Source organism: Trypanosoma brucei, chromosome 7 (assembly GCF_000002445.2).
Source record: "Trypanosoma brucei brucei TREU927 chromosome 7, complete sequence".
In the NCBI taxonomy this organism is placed as follows: Eukaryota; Euglenozoa; class Kinetoplastea; order Trypanosomatida; family Trypanosomatidae; genus Trypanosoma; species Trypanosoma brucei.
This window is the reverse complement of record NC_007280.1, coordinates 950,822-965,745: the sequence shown is the minus strand read 5'-3', so window position 1 is coordinate 965,745 and position 14,924 is coordinate 950,822. Positions and strand designations below refer to the sequence as shown.

Here is a 14,924-nt window from a genome sequence, read left to right as displayed (position 1 = left end):
ACACACACACAGTGGCAGTTAGATATTGTTGCTATTGTTGTGGGTTTGCTCCTGCAGCGTTGTTTGTAATTATTCTTTGTTTCATATTTTAAGTAAAGAAAAAAAAAAATTCAAAAGAAGAGCATGACTGAGCAAACCGAAGCTGAAGTGCAAAAACGGGAAACCTCCACTTCTGAATCTTCAGCTGGAGGTCCAACCTTTAACTTCGCGGAGGGAGCCGGTACGCCACTGAAGGAACTTCCTTCCCTTAAGAAAATACGTGCCCGCTCCATAGCAATGAGGCAACTGGAAACCAGCATTGAACCGCTGCATCGACTTGTTTACGGCCGTCCGGGGCGTATGGGAGAGCGATGGGGGGCTCTTGAGGAATTTTGTGGTTTCCCCGAGTATAAAAGAGAAGAGGTGGTGGATCGCCTCGGAAGAATAGCAAAGAGAAGACTCCGTGACTTTGTTATGGCCACAGGTATGCGGATAAATGTATCGCAGAAGTTGCCGAAGTTGGCACAAGATGTGACTGCTTTTTTGATGAGCCCGCAGTCGGAGGGGGTTATCGATCCGGAATTGGAGGCTGCGAAACCAAAAAAAGGGAGCAGTAGAAAAAGCACGCAGCGGGGGCGAAAGACTGCCAAGCGACCGGCTTCAACACGCAGCAGGCGAGCCAATGGTTCAGAAAGAAAAACACCCACAAAGCGTTTGGCTCGTAATTCAACGTTACGGGCGGCATCACTCGAATCACCCAGCGATGATACATTACGTGTTGCTATATTCCGCCGAGTGCTCTTTACGCCTCAGACTGAGCGGTCATATCTCACCACAAAAGTATTACGGTTGGAACTTCAGGAGAAGTTTGGCGACCTCGAACATCGGAAAGCAATAATTAAGGAAGCCGCAGCAGAGTGCGTGTCTGCTCTAATATCAGCGGAAAGTGCTGCAATTGCCTTCACGAATAGCAATATGTCATCAACCACTGACACAACTATTAAAACTAACGATTTCACACAACCCGGTACCGTTAGCTCAGAAAATGGAAGCCCTGCTTAGGGTAACAAAAAAACTACCAGGAGTACTGGAGGAGGAAACCCAAAAGCAAAAAGCAGAAGCAATTAATTGAAAAAAAAAACATGTGAGCTGGCGCATATCAAATTGAATAGTGTGTGCGTGAGGGAGGAGGAAGGGAAAAAAAAATGTCTGTACTCGTGCGTGTGTGAGTGTGAGTGTGAGTGTATATGTGATTTTTTTTTTTTTTTTTGCTTGTATGTGTGCTCGGTCTTTCTTCTTGTCTCTTTTTTTTTCTTTTGTTCGCTTTCTATCTGTACGCTAATGATTGGGGGGGGGGAAAAAAAGGGAGAGGGAAAAGAAAAGAGTGGGAAGTTCACAGGGGAGGAAATAAATTTTTTTTTTTGAAAAAAAAAGAAAAAAAAAGGGAGAGGAATGGAGGGCGATCACAACTTGATGTGAGGCTTCTACTTCCTTTTTTTTTTCCTTTAAAAAARAAAAAAGAATGGCAGTCACAGTGACAATATCCTGTGTATTTTCCCCAGATTTCTTTCTCCTTCCCTTACTTATGTATCATCTTTTCTTCTTTTCTTTTTTTTTAAAAATGTTGTTGTTTTATTTAGTTATTGCGGTGCGTAGAGGAGACGGAAATGTAACAAGTGGCTTTGCTTGACACAGTTTTATTTACCACATTAAGCAGTCGGTTGGGCGGGGGCTCAAAAATAATAGTAATAATAAAGAAAAAAAAAGGGGGGAAAAAAAGGCCTGTTAGGATGTAGAGAGAATTTGTTTGTTTGTTTTTGTTTTTGTTTTTGTGTGTATATATGTTCGTACGTAATGGGTGTGAAACGAATGAGCCACAAAAGTAAGGTAAAAAAAAAAAGAAAGAAATAAAAAGAAAAAAAACAAAAAGTCAAATAGACAGAAAGGGTGGGAGGTAATAATAACGGGTAGTAATGATAATTTAAAAAAAAAAATAGTAAAAAACAACAACAACAATAATAATAATAATAATAACAATAACAACAATACCAAACGGTGTTTGGAGAGAAAGAAAATGCAAGAGTGATAATGAAAGGGAGAATTTGTATCCATATAAGTAAGTGAGTAAATAAATAATATACATATACATATATATATATATTTACATATATAGTAAGTGCACGTTCATAATTTCATTTGTACTTATGCATAAAGAAACAAAAAAAAAAGAAGAAATAAAAAGATTAAACCAACTAACGTTTACAGCACACCTGTTCTTTGGTAGAGACAAAACTCAGGAAGTGAAGAAGGGGAGGAAAAGAAAAAAAAATGAAAAAGAAATAAATAAAAAGCGGAAAGGAAGAATGAATGGAAGGAGAAATCCCCCCCTCCTCTGAGGATTGTACCGATGTTGTGTGATCAAAACCGTGAGTATTTACAGTTGAAAACAATCACTCGGGGCATGTTTGTGTGTAAATGTATGAGGAGGAGGAGGAGGAGACAATAGCAGTAAAACAAAGAGAAATATGCAGAAACGAAGGGAATGTTTGGAAAGGTTTGTATTGAAATCTTTTCTTCTCTTCCTTTTTCGTTTTTTTCTTTCTTTCTTTCTTGTTTTTTTCCCCCTTATTATTGTTTCCACTGGAGATTCCTTCTTTATCTCCCAGCTTCCTTCAGGAATTGGAATTACTACCACCCCTTTTACCATTATTATTATTATCATCATCATCACTATTATTGTTATTATTATGTTACCACTATCATCACCCTCCATTTTTGTACAAAAAATTATTTATCTTTTCATTTTTTTATCATTTTTTTTATCATTTTTTTTATCATTTTCTTTTCTTTTTTTGTTTGTTTGTGTTTGTGTGTGTATGTGTTTTTTTTTTCTGAAATTGAGAGCAACATATCACTACTGGACGGTTGATTGTGCCCGTGTTACCTTACAAGAAATACAGAGGAGTACGGTGATCTCTTTTTTTTTTTTTCCTTTCCTTTAATTTTTTTTCTTTTCTTTTCTTTTCCTTTTTTTTTCTCTCATTTGTATGCTCCAGAATGTAAGAGAGAAATAGGGATTTGTGGGGGACGGGGGAAAAAAATACACATGGGGGCGGCGGTTAGCAGCGAATAAACATGGAAGGTGCGAAGGCGTCGCATTATTTTTCCATAAAATTTGAGGCAGGAGGTTATGAATCTAATTTGTTGTGAACACACATGATACAAATTTCCCACTAACTGCGGTGTTTAATTGAGGAATATGATATGAAATTAAGGGAAGGAAAGACTGTTTTTTTTTCTTTCCTTTTCTTTTTCTCATGCCGTGGTGAGCACGGAGAGTACGCTGACACGCATATACACGTATACACATGTGTGCTTGTGTGTGAGCTAAAGTTTTTACTTTCATATCCTTTTTTTTTTGTTCTTTCCGTTTCTATTGTGTTCATTCCCCTCGCGCCCGGATCACCTCTCTTCTCTCAAATACAAACACGTAAAACACTTTCGTGCTTGTTTTTCCTTTTATTTCACCTCGTAAATAAGTGTCATTAAATTGGCACACAATCCACTGTGTAAGTATGGGTAACCGCCTCGCCAAGCAGAAGGTCCAGTATATTTATGTATATGTGTACATTTATGCATATACTCATTTGCTGTTGCTCGTGGGGTTTCGTTGCTGTTTTGTTTTTTTCCACTTTTGGAGTCACTTCTTTTTGTTGTTTTTGTTGTTTTTTGTTTCTTTTTCCTCGATGCTTCCTTATTGTATGCCCTCCACTCCACCAGTTTGTTCCCCTCTACGTTACTTCTTTTTTTTTTTTAATTATTATCGCTGTGCTTACTTTGCAACTTGTCTCATATATAATCCTCCCTCCTTTATCCCTTGACGGAACCTTTTTTTCTTTTTGCAATATATATATATATATATATATATTTATATATTTATACATTTATACTTTATAGGGGAAAGAAACAACCCGTGCAACTAAAGGGAGAAGGAAGGGAGAAAAAAAAGAAGGGAAACATGCAGTTGTTTCTTCGCTCAGCGACTGGTGCAACATCTGTCGTGGAGGCTTCAGCTGCCGACACCGTCGGGACGTTGCGCGCCAAAGCGGGTTTTGACGACACCAGCAGCATTTTTTTCTTTGGTGGATTTTGCTTGCGGGAGGAGTCGGCTACGCTGGCGGAATGCGGCCTTCAGCAGGGCAGTACGGTGCAGGTAATGATTCCGGTGGAAGGTGGTAAAGGTAAGAAAAAGAAGAAGAAGGTCTTCACAAAACCAAAAAAACCCATCCACCGCCACAAACTCGAGAAGATGCGGGCATTGAAGTACTTCAAAGTTACGGAGAACGACGACGGTTCCTTCAAGGTGGAACGCACGCGTGACGAATGTCCGAACCCGAACTGTGGCGCTGGCGTCTTCATGGCGCAGCACAAGGGCCGAAAATACTGCGGTAAGTGCCACCTCACATACACAATGAAGTAAATGGGATTTTGCATTATGCGCCATCCTTTCTAGGGCGTTTTATTATTATTATTTTTTTGTGTGTGTATATATGTGAAGGAGGTGTGACGATATTGGCAGTAAGTTTCCGTCGGTGGATGGCAACTTCCTTTCTCCGTTGTTGTGCACGAGGGTTCGATCTGTGGACTGTTTTTTTTTTCCTCATGTTTATTTTCGCGTTTTTGTTGCGTGTGTTTTCTTTTTTTTTTTTGATGGGGAAAGGCGTACCCTTTCTTCATTTGCTGAAAAGAAATGAATGTGTGAGCGGAAAAGGAGTTGTGGTCCTTTTCGCATTGTACCACAGCCGCCGTCAAGTTTTTCTTTTACCTTTTTTTTTTGAAACTGTAAACGGCGGCCGTGGCGCATTGCGGAAACCGACTCGGCTGCTCATCAGCTCTTCGTGTTTCTCAAATGTTTTTCCCCTTCCCATAACGAGCATTTCATGTGCTCGTATTTTCTTTCCTTCTTCTTTTTTTTTTTTGCTCCGTGTCGGGTGACTGTTAGTGCCGTTTCCTCTTATTCGTTGTTTATTTTTCTTTTCGCTTTGCGCGACACCCCAATATCGTGTCGTCCCATATCGAGAGGCACGGTTCACCAAGGTTGAGGGCAAAGAAAGAGATATTGTAGTTTTCCCTCACCGGCACACACACAAACACAAACACAAACACACACACACACACTCATATTATATTATATTATATTATATATATATATATATATTACAAAAACAAGAGCATATTAGAAGATTATGCAGGAAGACGTAAAACACCTTTTGTGTGGGGTCGTTGACGGCAGTTGCGTGGACCCCACAATGAACCCACTGATAACCGGAGCCCCTCTTGCGGTGTCTGCCCTTGCGCAGCAGTGCTTGTATACCTGTTACGCTGTCTCTTCTAATCATGCAGTGATTGGCGATAAGTCGTCGAATTTTTGGCGTGTGTTGCGTTATGTCGAGCGTGTTCGTGATAAATATGTCGAATCCGAGACGTTACCACCACCGCCTCCTTTGAGACTACGCAACAGCTGCACATATGAAACAACAGGTGGGGACAACTCCGCGGCAGCGGGGGCATGCGGAAGCGAGATTGGTGGGATTGGTGGTGTTGTGTTCAAGGTGGCTCCATCATGCAGCGACTTAGAGACTAGTGATCAATCTTTTCATTATTCACCTTTAGCCCCCTTTAAACAAGGGAGGGTTCGGAAACAGCTTCTACCGCCATTAGAGTTTCGGGTTGTGGTTGTTGGAGGAGGAAGGGTTGGACGCGCAATTGTTGAATTGCTCCTTAGGGTGCGTGAGCTGGTTCACCCATCGCGTGTCACAATTGTCACGCAACGACCCGAAGCTGTCGCATGCTTCGCCGCGCAAGGAGTGCAGTGTGTTGCTAAGGATGCAGGAAGACAGGCACTAATGCAGTGTCATGTTCTCATTATTGCGTGCCAGCAGAGTCAGTTTCATGATTTTGCAAAAATTTATTGTCCTCGCTGTAGTCTAACCCCAGCTGCCGTGGGATTAGTGGATAATGAAGCTGCAGGTGGTAGCAGGACTGATGAGGTGGATGAGGTCGGGGGTGCCGTGAAGGATCGGCGACGCCCCAGGAAGCGGACGCTGCGAGACGTTGTAGAAAAGTGGCGAACCATGGAAACTAGCGAGCGCGGTAGTAGCCGCAAAAATGTGAAAGATAGTCCAGGCGAATCTTCTCGGAAGGATGAACCCCTGACACGGTTGTTGAGGCCCGATGCAATTGTTTTTTCCTGCTGTGTGGCGCTTCCTGCTCACAAGATTGCATCTGATTTGGGTCATCTGTATCCACTGGTTGTGCGCGCAAGGATTAACCTTAAGTCCGTTCGTGGTTTGGCCCAGGACATACAGACTGTGAAGGCAGTGCTTCACGACGATTACGTCAAGCGACTTCAGTCAGAGGGAAACACGTTTCTTACGAGGTTAACACTCATTCAGCAGTCTGCCAAAGGTGGGGGCAAACAGGCGGAACTCTTGCGACTGGTGAAAGCTGCTCACGAAAGGCACGGTGACTTAACTTCGTCCAACTTAAGTGGTGGTATGGGTAATACCTTGGAGTCATTGCCGTGTCTGGGTTTGGGTGATAGTTTTGCAAGGATGGATTCAACTAACCCGCTGCAGTCACGCCAGAGCAAAGGAGGCGGGGTGCTGGATTTAAAGAACATGTTGCCGACAACTAATAATGAAAACCCGATGTTTGTTGTGCATATGTGGCGTGCTCTTCGTTCTCTTTCTGTTGTGCAAGCCCTTAATTTCACGCGAACAGATCAGCGGTCGTTTATCTACCTGGGTAGCATGGGGCCACTACTGGCCTGCACTCTAGTTGCTCTCCCAACGAACACTCAACGCGCCATTGTTTCAGGCATTGAAACATATCTGGATGATTCCTTTCGCTACTACCAGAATAGGGTGGCAACTGATGGTGTCAACGACGACGACATTGCGCCGTTCATTCTACTGAGAGTGAACCAGCGGCACGTGCCGGCCTTTGATAGTGATGACGATGAGGATGAAGGCTGTGGATCCAGCTCACCAACAGAGGAAACACTAACCCCAGCGCAACCTTTTCTGGAACGGGAGCTCCGACGTCTTGTCGCGCGCTTCCCCACAGTTTTCAAAAGCACGAAAATTGTATTACAGCAGCTTCTGTCCGTATATAAGATGGTAGCATGCTCGGCAAATTCACCGTAGGGAACAGGGCGAGCGAATGTTAAGCGTCTCATAAAAACAGTGGGACGGGTCCCGGCGTTGATTTATGGAAAGAAAACCACGGGATCGTTCTCCCGTGCTCTTATGACCTCACTACAATGAAGGAGGGCTTTGATCTTTTTTGCTTACTATAGGACACATATCCCTTATTCTGATCCTTTTTTTTTTTCACCCTCCCCCCTCTAGACTGCTCTGTACAGTATGAGGCCAGCCCCCCTAATAGTTTTCACATGGCCGTGACATTTTCTTATGTGTGATTGCAACCAACGTTTTATCACTTAAGGAGCTTTCGTTCCTATAGTTGTTGTTGTTGTTACCCTTTAACCCCTATTTCTTTCCCTTTATCTTTCTGTGGGAGGCTGTTACTCTGTCGTTTCCTTGGGGTGCAATTTGGTCCAAGACACGTCTGGTGACCGCTAATGTATTTTTTTTTGTCGTTGTTATCGTTACATCTTTCCAGATGGCAACTACCACCTTCACTCAGCTGGAGCGGCTGCTGCTGTGTGTTGTGGAACACTTGGCCCTGTGTGCACAATGGCGCCAAATGTTTACGACATAATCATTTCCTGCTACTTACAGGTGCATTCACGTGCTTTTCTGTTATTGAGTAACTGCCATGTATAGGTATTTTCGTATATTTGCATACTGTTCCAACAGGTGTGCAAGACCCAAACGTGGTAGGGATGCCAGTAAGACGTGAGTTGAAAAGTGTTTCATGCGATGTTTTCCTTTTTTTTTTCCTTCATTTTCTTGCTTCGTATTCTTTTTACCGTCGATATTTTCTTGTATTATTTTCAAGCAATTGATTGGAAGAGAACAAAACTGCCGCCCGTTACCCCATTGAGGGAATAATACAGAGTCCATAATTGCAGCTCTCAGTTCCACTAGGGGTCAACCAAAGGGCATCGATTACTTTGGCGGGAACATAAAGGAGAAGGGACAAGAGGCAAAGAGCGACGTCCCTTTACAAGAGTCAGCGAGTCCGAAGGATATTAACGTCTCAGGATCTAATCATCATCATCATTGTCAGAGTGTTTAGCTTCCTTTTGAATCTCTCTTTACTGCGCCAAATCTCGACATCATGTCGACACTGGAGGGCTGTGCCGATGCGCTGCTACAACAGAAGGTGGTGCAAGCCAGCAATTATGAGCGGCTGGAGGCGCGGCTCATGGAAATGGAGCGCACGAAGCGGTCACTTTTCTTTGGTCTCAAGGAAGTCATTACGGACGTGGAACGCAGAACGCAAGATTTGAGTGAACTGAAGCAAGAGAATTCACGACTACGGCAACAGTTGCAGCAGGGTAACGTAAAGTTTGGCGCGCTCGCGGTTTTCATTAAAGATGAACAGAAGAAAACCGCGCGACTACGGGAGACTCTGGAGGGATGTGAAATCGCGTGGGCGGGATACCCAGCTCGAGTGGCACTGGTGTTGCATGCCTTGCAAGAGCGCCAAGTCTTTCGTGAGCAACTGGGTGATGTTGTGAAGAATCTGGAGCGTGTGAACCAACTGGTCATTGTGTTACGTCGGGTTGGTGAAGTGCATTCACGAGTAGCGCAGCGTCTGGTGGAGCATAGCGCGGAGACGGTGCGTTTGGACGATGCGTATAAGCAAGAAAGACAGTTGACTGCGGGGCTGAGGGAAGAATATGAGCAGCACTCCGTTGCAACACTTGCTGAGAGTGACAGGTTGCGCGGCGTCGCCCAGAGACTCGAGTTGCAGCAGTTGGTGAGGGAAAGTGAGCTGGCAGCAGCTCGAGTGGAGTCTTCAGAAGCTGAAGCACGCAACGATATATGTCGTATGGCGCTACAGGGTGCACTTACAGCGGCCGACACCCAGGCAGTAAAGCACCAGCGTGCGGAGGTTTACTTCAGGTTCGTGTCGTGGCGGTGTGGACTCTTACATACGGTTGTTTCGGCTGCTGAAGCACAAACGGAGGTTGTTTCAGAAATGATGAACACATGGGTGGGAGGTTTGCGGTGCCAGCGGGACCGCTTGAAAGAGGAAACTGCACAAACAGAAAGTGGAAGGGCCCTTTCCGCAGAAGAGCTTGAGGTGGCACGCACTTCAGAGGCCATCTTTCAGCGCCGCAACGCATCACTCCGGCTTCTGTGCGGTGCCTTGCGGCTTCTTTACTGTCGGCAGCGGTCCCGCGCGGCGGACATTCACAAGGAGTGGTCACAACTTGAAGGGGAGGTGTCAAGGGCGCGCAAAGCGCACGAGGCACGTCTCTTTGCGCGGCGCTTGTTACTGCTACAGAAAGAGGCCCGTGAAGGACTTTGTGCAGAGGAATTGCTAACGCGGCGTGCACTCGCGGAAGGTGAGGAGGCGGCGCGCCAAGAGGCAGTTACCCAACGGCAATTGGATTTGGAGGCGGTGAAGAAGCAGAAACTGCAGCGGGATGTGTCGCCTCTGCGTCGCGAGGAAAAGGCTGACGCAACTAGAAGTTGGTTTCAGCTAACAAACCCCGCCAAGTTGGTGGTACCGCGTGCTCGAGGAGCTGCGCAGACGGAGAAGAAGCGGCCTCGGTTGCCACCGGATGTTGCCACTCCAGCTCGTAGGACTTATCCACTGGGTGCAAAACCGAAATCTGCAGAGTCGGACAAACACTGGGAAGGTGGAAACGAAACCCCATCTTTGTCACATCCACAGTCCCCTCCATCATCGCCACCACGTAATCACCATTCCGTTGCTCTGATCCGTCCTTCAAGTCAGGTGAAGGCAACACGCTGCAGCCGCAGTCCGTCTCTTTCGGGAATGCCAGTGAGCACAGTTCATAACAGCAACAGCAGCAAGAAGCGAGGCCAACCACGCAAAAACTTTGTCACAAAGTTGGGTCCAGTGGGTCATTTGGTCACGTCACCATTGCCGCGTCGCCCCTCAGCAGCGAAGCCCATCGATGATGTTGTTGCTGGTGCGGGGGTGCAGAAGGGAGTGTCACATCATGGGCCTCGTCCTTCTCTGTTAAGTGAAAAGGAACCGTGGAACGGAGCTAAGTTTGAGGACGTCTTTTCAGATATCTTCCCGTATTGAAGGATGGGGTGGAACGGCACGGAGGGAAAAGAGGAATGCCACCTTATGTTTATTGGATTTGCTTTTCTTCACATGTGCGTGATCACATGGCTGTGAACGTAGCATTTGTCAGTCAGCTTGGTTTCCTTTCCCTTCGATACTTGGCCTGCTGCTGTTATTTTTGATTACAAAGTTTTTTTTTCTTTCAGATATACATTTTTTTTCTGGTGTATTTTCATCACCACTTCGCTACGCCCTTCATCAACCCTTTTAATCGATGTTTACCATCTGCTTTCGTAATTAAGTGTTGGGTGCTGTATTGCCTTCTTGCAAATGTCAAAGTGGTTCCCGACGTTTTCTTTTTCGTTTTCCCCCGCGCTGCAGCTTCTGGGCGTGCGCGATAATTAAAGAGGGAGTATATGCGTCGTCATTCATGGATAATAATGATGATAATAATGATAACAACTATAATATATATATATATATATTATATCTATATGCACACAGAGACATATACGTAATCCTTAACATGTTTTTGTTCACTTTTGTCCGTCGTTTTTTATCTTTGCTTAATTCATTCTTGTAACCATCGTTTGTGCTCTCCCGTTACACCCTTTACTAATTTGTGACGCTTCGATGTGTACTCTTTTTTTCTTTTGGTTAATTTCGTAAGGTCCTCTTACGACATATCTGCAATGCCAACAACATTAAGAACACGATTGATAAAGCAATTTGCCTCTAACTTCTCCTCCATGCTTCATAAATCTCCTGTCGATTTCACTTCAATTCACTTCTCCTCTCTTCTCTTCTCTTTTCTCTTTGACTTTTTCTCTCGTCATCTTTCCTTTCTGTCACTTCTTCCATTACTTCCACAATTGGTGCATACGATGTGTAGTGCTTCACTCCATACCCCTAAAAGGTAGCTGAGGCGGTGAGTGCAGAGTTTTCATTTGTTAGTCTTACACGCGCTCTCGTTTCTTTCTCTTATCCCTTTTTTTGTTTTTTGTTTCTTTTTAATTTTCGCATTTTAGTTCGATTCTGTGACCTTTTTTTAATTTTTTGTGTGTTTGTGCTTGTTTTTTTTTTTTTGTAAGGTTGAATTTTTTTTTCTCTACGACCTTTGTTCTTGTTCCTTTAGTTAACTTACTTATTTAATTTTTATCTGTTGTTTTTATAATCTCCGTTTCCATCTTCTTTTGTTTACTTCAGATTAACTCGTTTGATTTTTGTATTGTTTTGGTTGCGCTTTTGTTGTTGTTGTTGTTGATATTACTCTTGTTTTCCTTCAAACCGCGCGCTTGCAGAGGAGAGATCAATAAATAACGAAAGAAGGAAAATAAAAGAAAAATTAGTGCCGCGGTGGTGCAAAGGAAAGGAAGAGGAACTTTGGCCTGTTGCCTCACCGGGTCCCTCTGCTAAATATTTATATTTGTATTGCAATATATGATATTTTGTAGGTTTTGATTGGGCGCATCAACACACTCATCAAAGCAAATAAGCAAAAAGTCATCCGCGAACCGATTTTGGAACACCTGCGGTGCCACGAAGGAAAGAAAGCAAGAGTGTGGGAGGATACTCGAGAGAGGAATATTTATTCATTTAGTACGAGGGAAGAAGGAAAATAAATAAAAGTCAGAGAGAGAGAGGAGTAAAAAAAAAAAAAAGAGTGTGTGACGCGTTAAGAAGTAACAACAACTTCAGCTACAATAACATATAAATATATATTACTGCTGCTGCTGTTGTTACCACTTTTGTGTAACTTTCATATTTTGATCCTGCGCTTGAGGAAGCAAAGGAAAGTAGTTGGGATATAAGGGAAGAGACGTGGTGGTGGTGGTGGTGGGGGAAACAAAACAGTACAAGAGAGAAAGAAGGAGAGGAATATAAAAGGGAGGGATATATACATATATATTAGAAAGAAAAAGAAGAATAAAGAGCAAGAGTTGGACAAAGGTACCAGGAGAAGTTGAAAACGGAAGAAAATTCAAGCGCGTGTGGATTCTGCTCATAGTAATTTTTTTCTTTTTTGGTATCATTATTACTACTGTCATCATTATATCATCATTACCTCAGCTGCCGTAATTAGCCATCATTATTGGCTTATTGAGCGTCATCAAAGGGAGGGAGCGCGTTGCTTTGTTGCAACGGAACATTATATATTTCCGTTTCAAAAATTAGCGCAACTGTGCCAAACGCCGTAGAGAAACGCGGAGCCTCAGTCGTATTTTACCATTGTTTCTTATACTAATATATATATATATATATACAAACGCAAAACGCGTTCACCCTCTTGTGGAATCGCCTAGGAACGGAAGAGTGAAACTCATTTGGTAGTCGCATCATTTAACTGTTCAGGGAAGCGAGAGGCAAAAGGGTGAAGTTGGGGCAAAACGAACAAATAGCGGGCACATTAACGAAAACGAAGAAAAAAGAGCCGAAGGAAACCGATAGTCATCGTTAACATTAGTACAGGGGAAAGAAGGGTGAAGGAAGGAAAGTTATTTCACTCTTTTTGTTTGTTTCCTTTGGTTTTGTGCGCATAAGCAACTAACGACGACCAAAAATGTCCAATTCGAGTGGCAAAACAAAACTATCTTTTGAGAAGCGCGTTGTCGGGACCTCGGGACGTGGGAGTCGTGACTCACTTTCCGTCTCTAACAGTGAGTCTATGAACACAAGTAACAATGGGGTGCTATCTACACCACAGAATTGCGTCAGTTCCCCCCCGAACCCGCCAGGACGCGGATTCAGCACTTGCGTATTGGAGGTCTTGTCAACCGATCCCCCGACAGTGCGTGAAGGCAGCACACCTCCTGCAAGCAGCAGGAGCACAAATAACGTTACCGTGAGAGTGCCGGCCAGCCGGAAGGTATCTTCTGTCCATGGCTCATCCAAAACGCTTTCACAGGGAAATGTAGAAGGAGGCAACATAGTAGTAAATGGTGAGGAAGGGGGACCTCCCATTCCCTCAAACCTGCTGCTTTCTGCCTTCTCACCGTCACCGTCTGTAAGAGCAAAACCCCCGAGGCCACACCTCGTATCAGGAGACTTGGTGCCCTTGACACCCAATACTCCGTTTAGTTTGCTTAGTGCAAGTGAGAAGTGTACCCCCAGCAGTAGGAGCAGCAGCGGCAGAGAGATACAAAAGCGGATACTTATGGGAAGTGGAAGGAAGTGTAGTAGCAACGAAAGTAGCAAGGTGGGGACACAATCCATTGGTAATATCAGTCCAAGTTGTGTTACTCTACCAAATGACGTGGGAGACGGCACACCCCTGCGGGTTAGTCTCGCCCATAAGGCACTTATTGGCAAAGGAAGCTTTGGTGTCGTATTCCAAGCCATGAATCGGGACACAAACCAGATTATCGCCGTAAAGGAAATTGCGTTCACTAGTAACGCTGACAGCCAACTGCTGGATACAGTGAGGAGGGAGCTTACCACTTTGAAGCTGCTAGATCATCCCCATATCGTCAAGTTTCTGGGCGGCGAGTGGGCTGACAATTGTCTACGGATATATCTCGAGTACGTGTCGGGTGGCAGCATTAGCAGCGTTCTTCGCACATTCGGACCGTTTCAAGAGAAGCAGGCATCTCGATTCACTCGTCAAATGTTGGAGGGACTGGCGTATTTGCATAGCAAAAATATTATACATCGCGACCTCAAGGGGGACAACCTGCTGGTGGATCCGAATGGAACTCTGAAGATTTCCGACTTCGGTACCGCAAAGAGTTTGGTTGAAAATCAACCTCCGCAACATAACGGGGTTCCCCCAACACCAGCGGGAACGGCGTATTTTATGGCTCCCGAAGCGATAGTCGGTGATCCGGTGGGACTGTCAAGCGACATTTGGTCCGTTGGCTGTTGTGTTATTGAAATGCTAACTGGCAGTGCCCCCTTTTCGCATATGAAAAATCAATACAGCACCATGTTGTGCGTCGCGGAGCATAAGGGAGAGTTGGTGTCTTCGATGATCCCAAAAGGAAACAACTTCTCAAGTAAAACCCTTGATTTCCTTATGCGCTGTCTGCAAAGAGACCCAGAGAAACGATCGACTGCTTTGGAACTGTTGGAGGACCCATGGATTCAAAACCCACCTGAAGACACGGAGCTTTCCTGCTCAATTGCCCTTCCACCATGTGCTCCCAGCCTTCAGCGGGATCGTAGCAGCGGTGGGGGAGTGTTTGAACCACCTTTCGGTGCGTTTAACGACATCGTCCGAACACCAAAGTTCAGCCACTTCAGTTTCTGTACAGAAGAGACATCTTCGCTTTCTGAAAGCAAGGGAGGGAATAGCACAAGGAAAAGTAGCACAAAATCAAACAGGACACCGCGTGAGTGGCGTGGTGAGAAACGGCACAGTGAAAGCCACGGTGGCCTTAGCAACAGTTGTCAAAAGGAGCGAGACCGCGATAGCGCACGCGAGGAAAGGCGAAGTGCGGGAGGAAGTGTGTTGGGTGTTTCTTTCCCCAATATTTGAGGGTGGAAAAAAAAGGGAAAAGAAAAGAAAAGGCAAAAGAGGCTGAAGCAGTATCAAAAAAGGGAAGTAATTAAGTCCTGAAATGCTCCTCTCTTGCGTTTTTTTTTAAAGTAAGAAAAGAGGGCATTTAAGATCAAAGTGGGTGATGTTGGTGGTGCGAGTGGTTGTAATATTATTACTACCAGCTGGAAGTGCCTCTGAGGAAACGTACGGGGTCATCCACGCGGTTTGG

General features: G+C 44.6%; 6 protein-coding genes across 6 annotated transcripts, besides 22 other annotated features; all 6 read left to right on the top strand.

Annotated features, from left to right (window-relative positions):
• Nucleotides 1-11: part of a microsatellite that runs on past the window's edge.
• Nucleotides 1-14,924: part of a sequence feature (sequence corresponds to BAC RPCI93-28B13) that runs on past both edges of the window.
• Nucleotides 124-1,041, top strand: Tb927.7.3700 (hypothetical protein, conserved; the record flags this gene model as incomplete). Its single annotated transcript, XM_840900.1, has 1 exon — nt 124-1,041. The coding sequence occupies one exon, from the start codon at nt 124-126 to the stop codon at nt 1,039-1,041; it is 918 nt and encodes a 305-aa protein (XP_845993.1).
• Nucleotides 1,233-1,300: a sequence feature (A-rich).
• Nucleotides 1,385-1,422: a sequence feature (AT_rich).
• Nucleotides 1,790-1,812: a microsatellite.
• Nucleotides 1,869-1,908: a microsatellite.
• Nucleotides 1,982-2,027: a microsatellite.
• Nucleotides 2,115-2,149: a microsatellite.
• Tb927.7.3690 (hypothetical protein) lies at nt 2,505-2,981 on the top strand (the record flags this gene model as incomplete). The annotated part of the gene is made up of 1 exon (XM_840899.1): nt 2,505-2,981. The coding sequence occupies one exon, from the start codon at nt 2,505-2,507 to the stop codon at nt 2,979-2,981; it is 477 nt and encodes a 158-aa protein (XP_845992.1).
• Nucleotides 2,550-2,591: a sequence feature (GA-rich).
• Nucleotides 2,680-2,728: a microsatellite.
• Nucleotides 2,767-2,872: a sequence feature (A-rich).
• Nucleotides 2,957-3,014: a sequence feature (A-rich).
• Nucleotides 3,783-3,803: a sequence feature (AT_rich).
• Nucleotides 3,884-3,928: a microsatellite.
• On the top strand, nt 3,998-4,459 carry Tb927.7.3680 (ubiquitin/ribosomal protein S27a, putative; the record flags this gene model as incomplete). The annotated part of the gene is made up of 1 exon (XM_840898.1): nt 3,998-4,459. One exon carries the CDS (start codon nt 3,998-4,000, stop codon nt 4,457-4,459), a length of 462 nt encoding a protein of 153 aa, XP_845991.1.
• Nucleotides 4,497-4,517: a sequence feature (AT_rich).
• Nucleotides 5,119-5,157: a microsatellite.
• Nucleotides 5,160-5,199: a microsatellite.
• Nucleotides 5,226-7,187, top strand: Tb927.7.3670 (hypothetical protein, conserved; the record flags this gene model as incomplete). The annotated part of the gene is made up of 1 exon (XM_840897.1): nt 5,226-7,187. The coding sequence occupies one exon, from the start codon at nt 5,226-5,228 to the stop codon at nt 7,185-7,187; it is 1,962 nt and encodes a 653-aa protein (XP_845990.1).
• Tb927.7.3660 (hypothetical protein, conserved) lies at nt 8,287-10,236 on the top strand (the record flags this gene model as incomplete). The annotated part of the gene is made up of 1 exon (XM_840896.1): nt 8,287-10,236. One exon carries the CDS (start codon nt 8,287-8,289, stop codon nt 10,234-10,236), a length of 1,950 nt encoding a protein of 649 aa, XP_845989.1.
• Nucleotides 10,686-10,714: a microsatellite.
• Nucleotides 11,002-11,032: a microsatellite.
• Nucleotides 11,190-11,304: a sequence feature (A-rich).
• Nucleotides 11,445-11,495: a microsatellite.
• Nucleotides 12,461-12,481: a sequence feature (AT_rich).
• Nucleotides 13,373-14,692, top strand: Tb927.7.3650 (protein kinase, putative; the record flags this gene model as incomplete). The annotated part of the gene is made up of 1 exon (XM_840895.1): nt 13,373-14,692. One exon carries the CDS (start codon nt 13,373-13,375, stop codon nt 14,690-14,692), a length of 1,320 nt encoding a protein of 439 aa, XP_845988.1.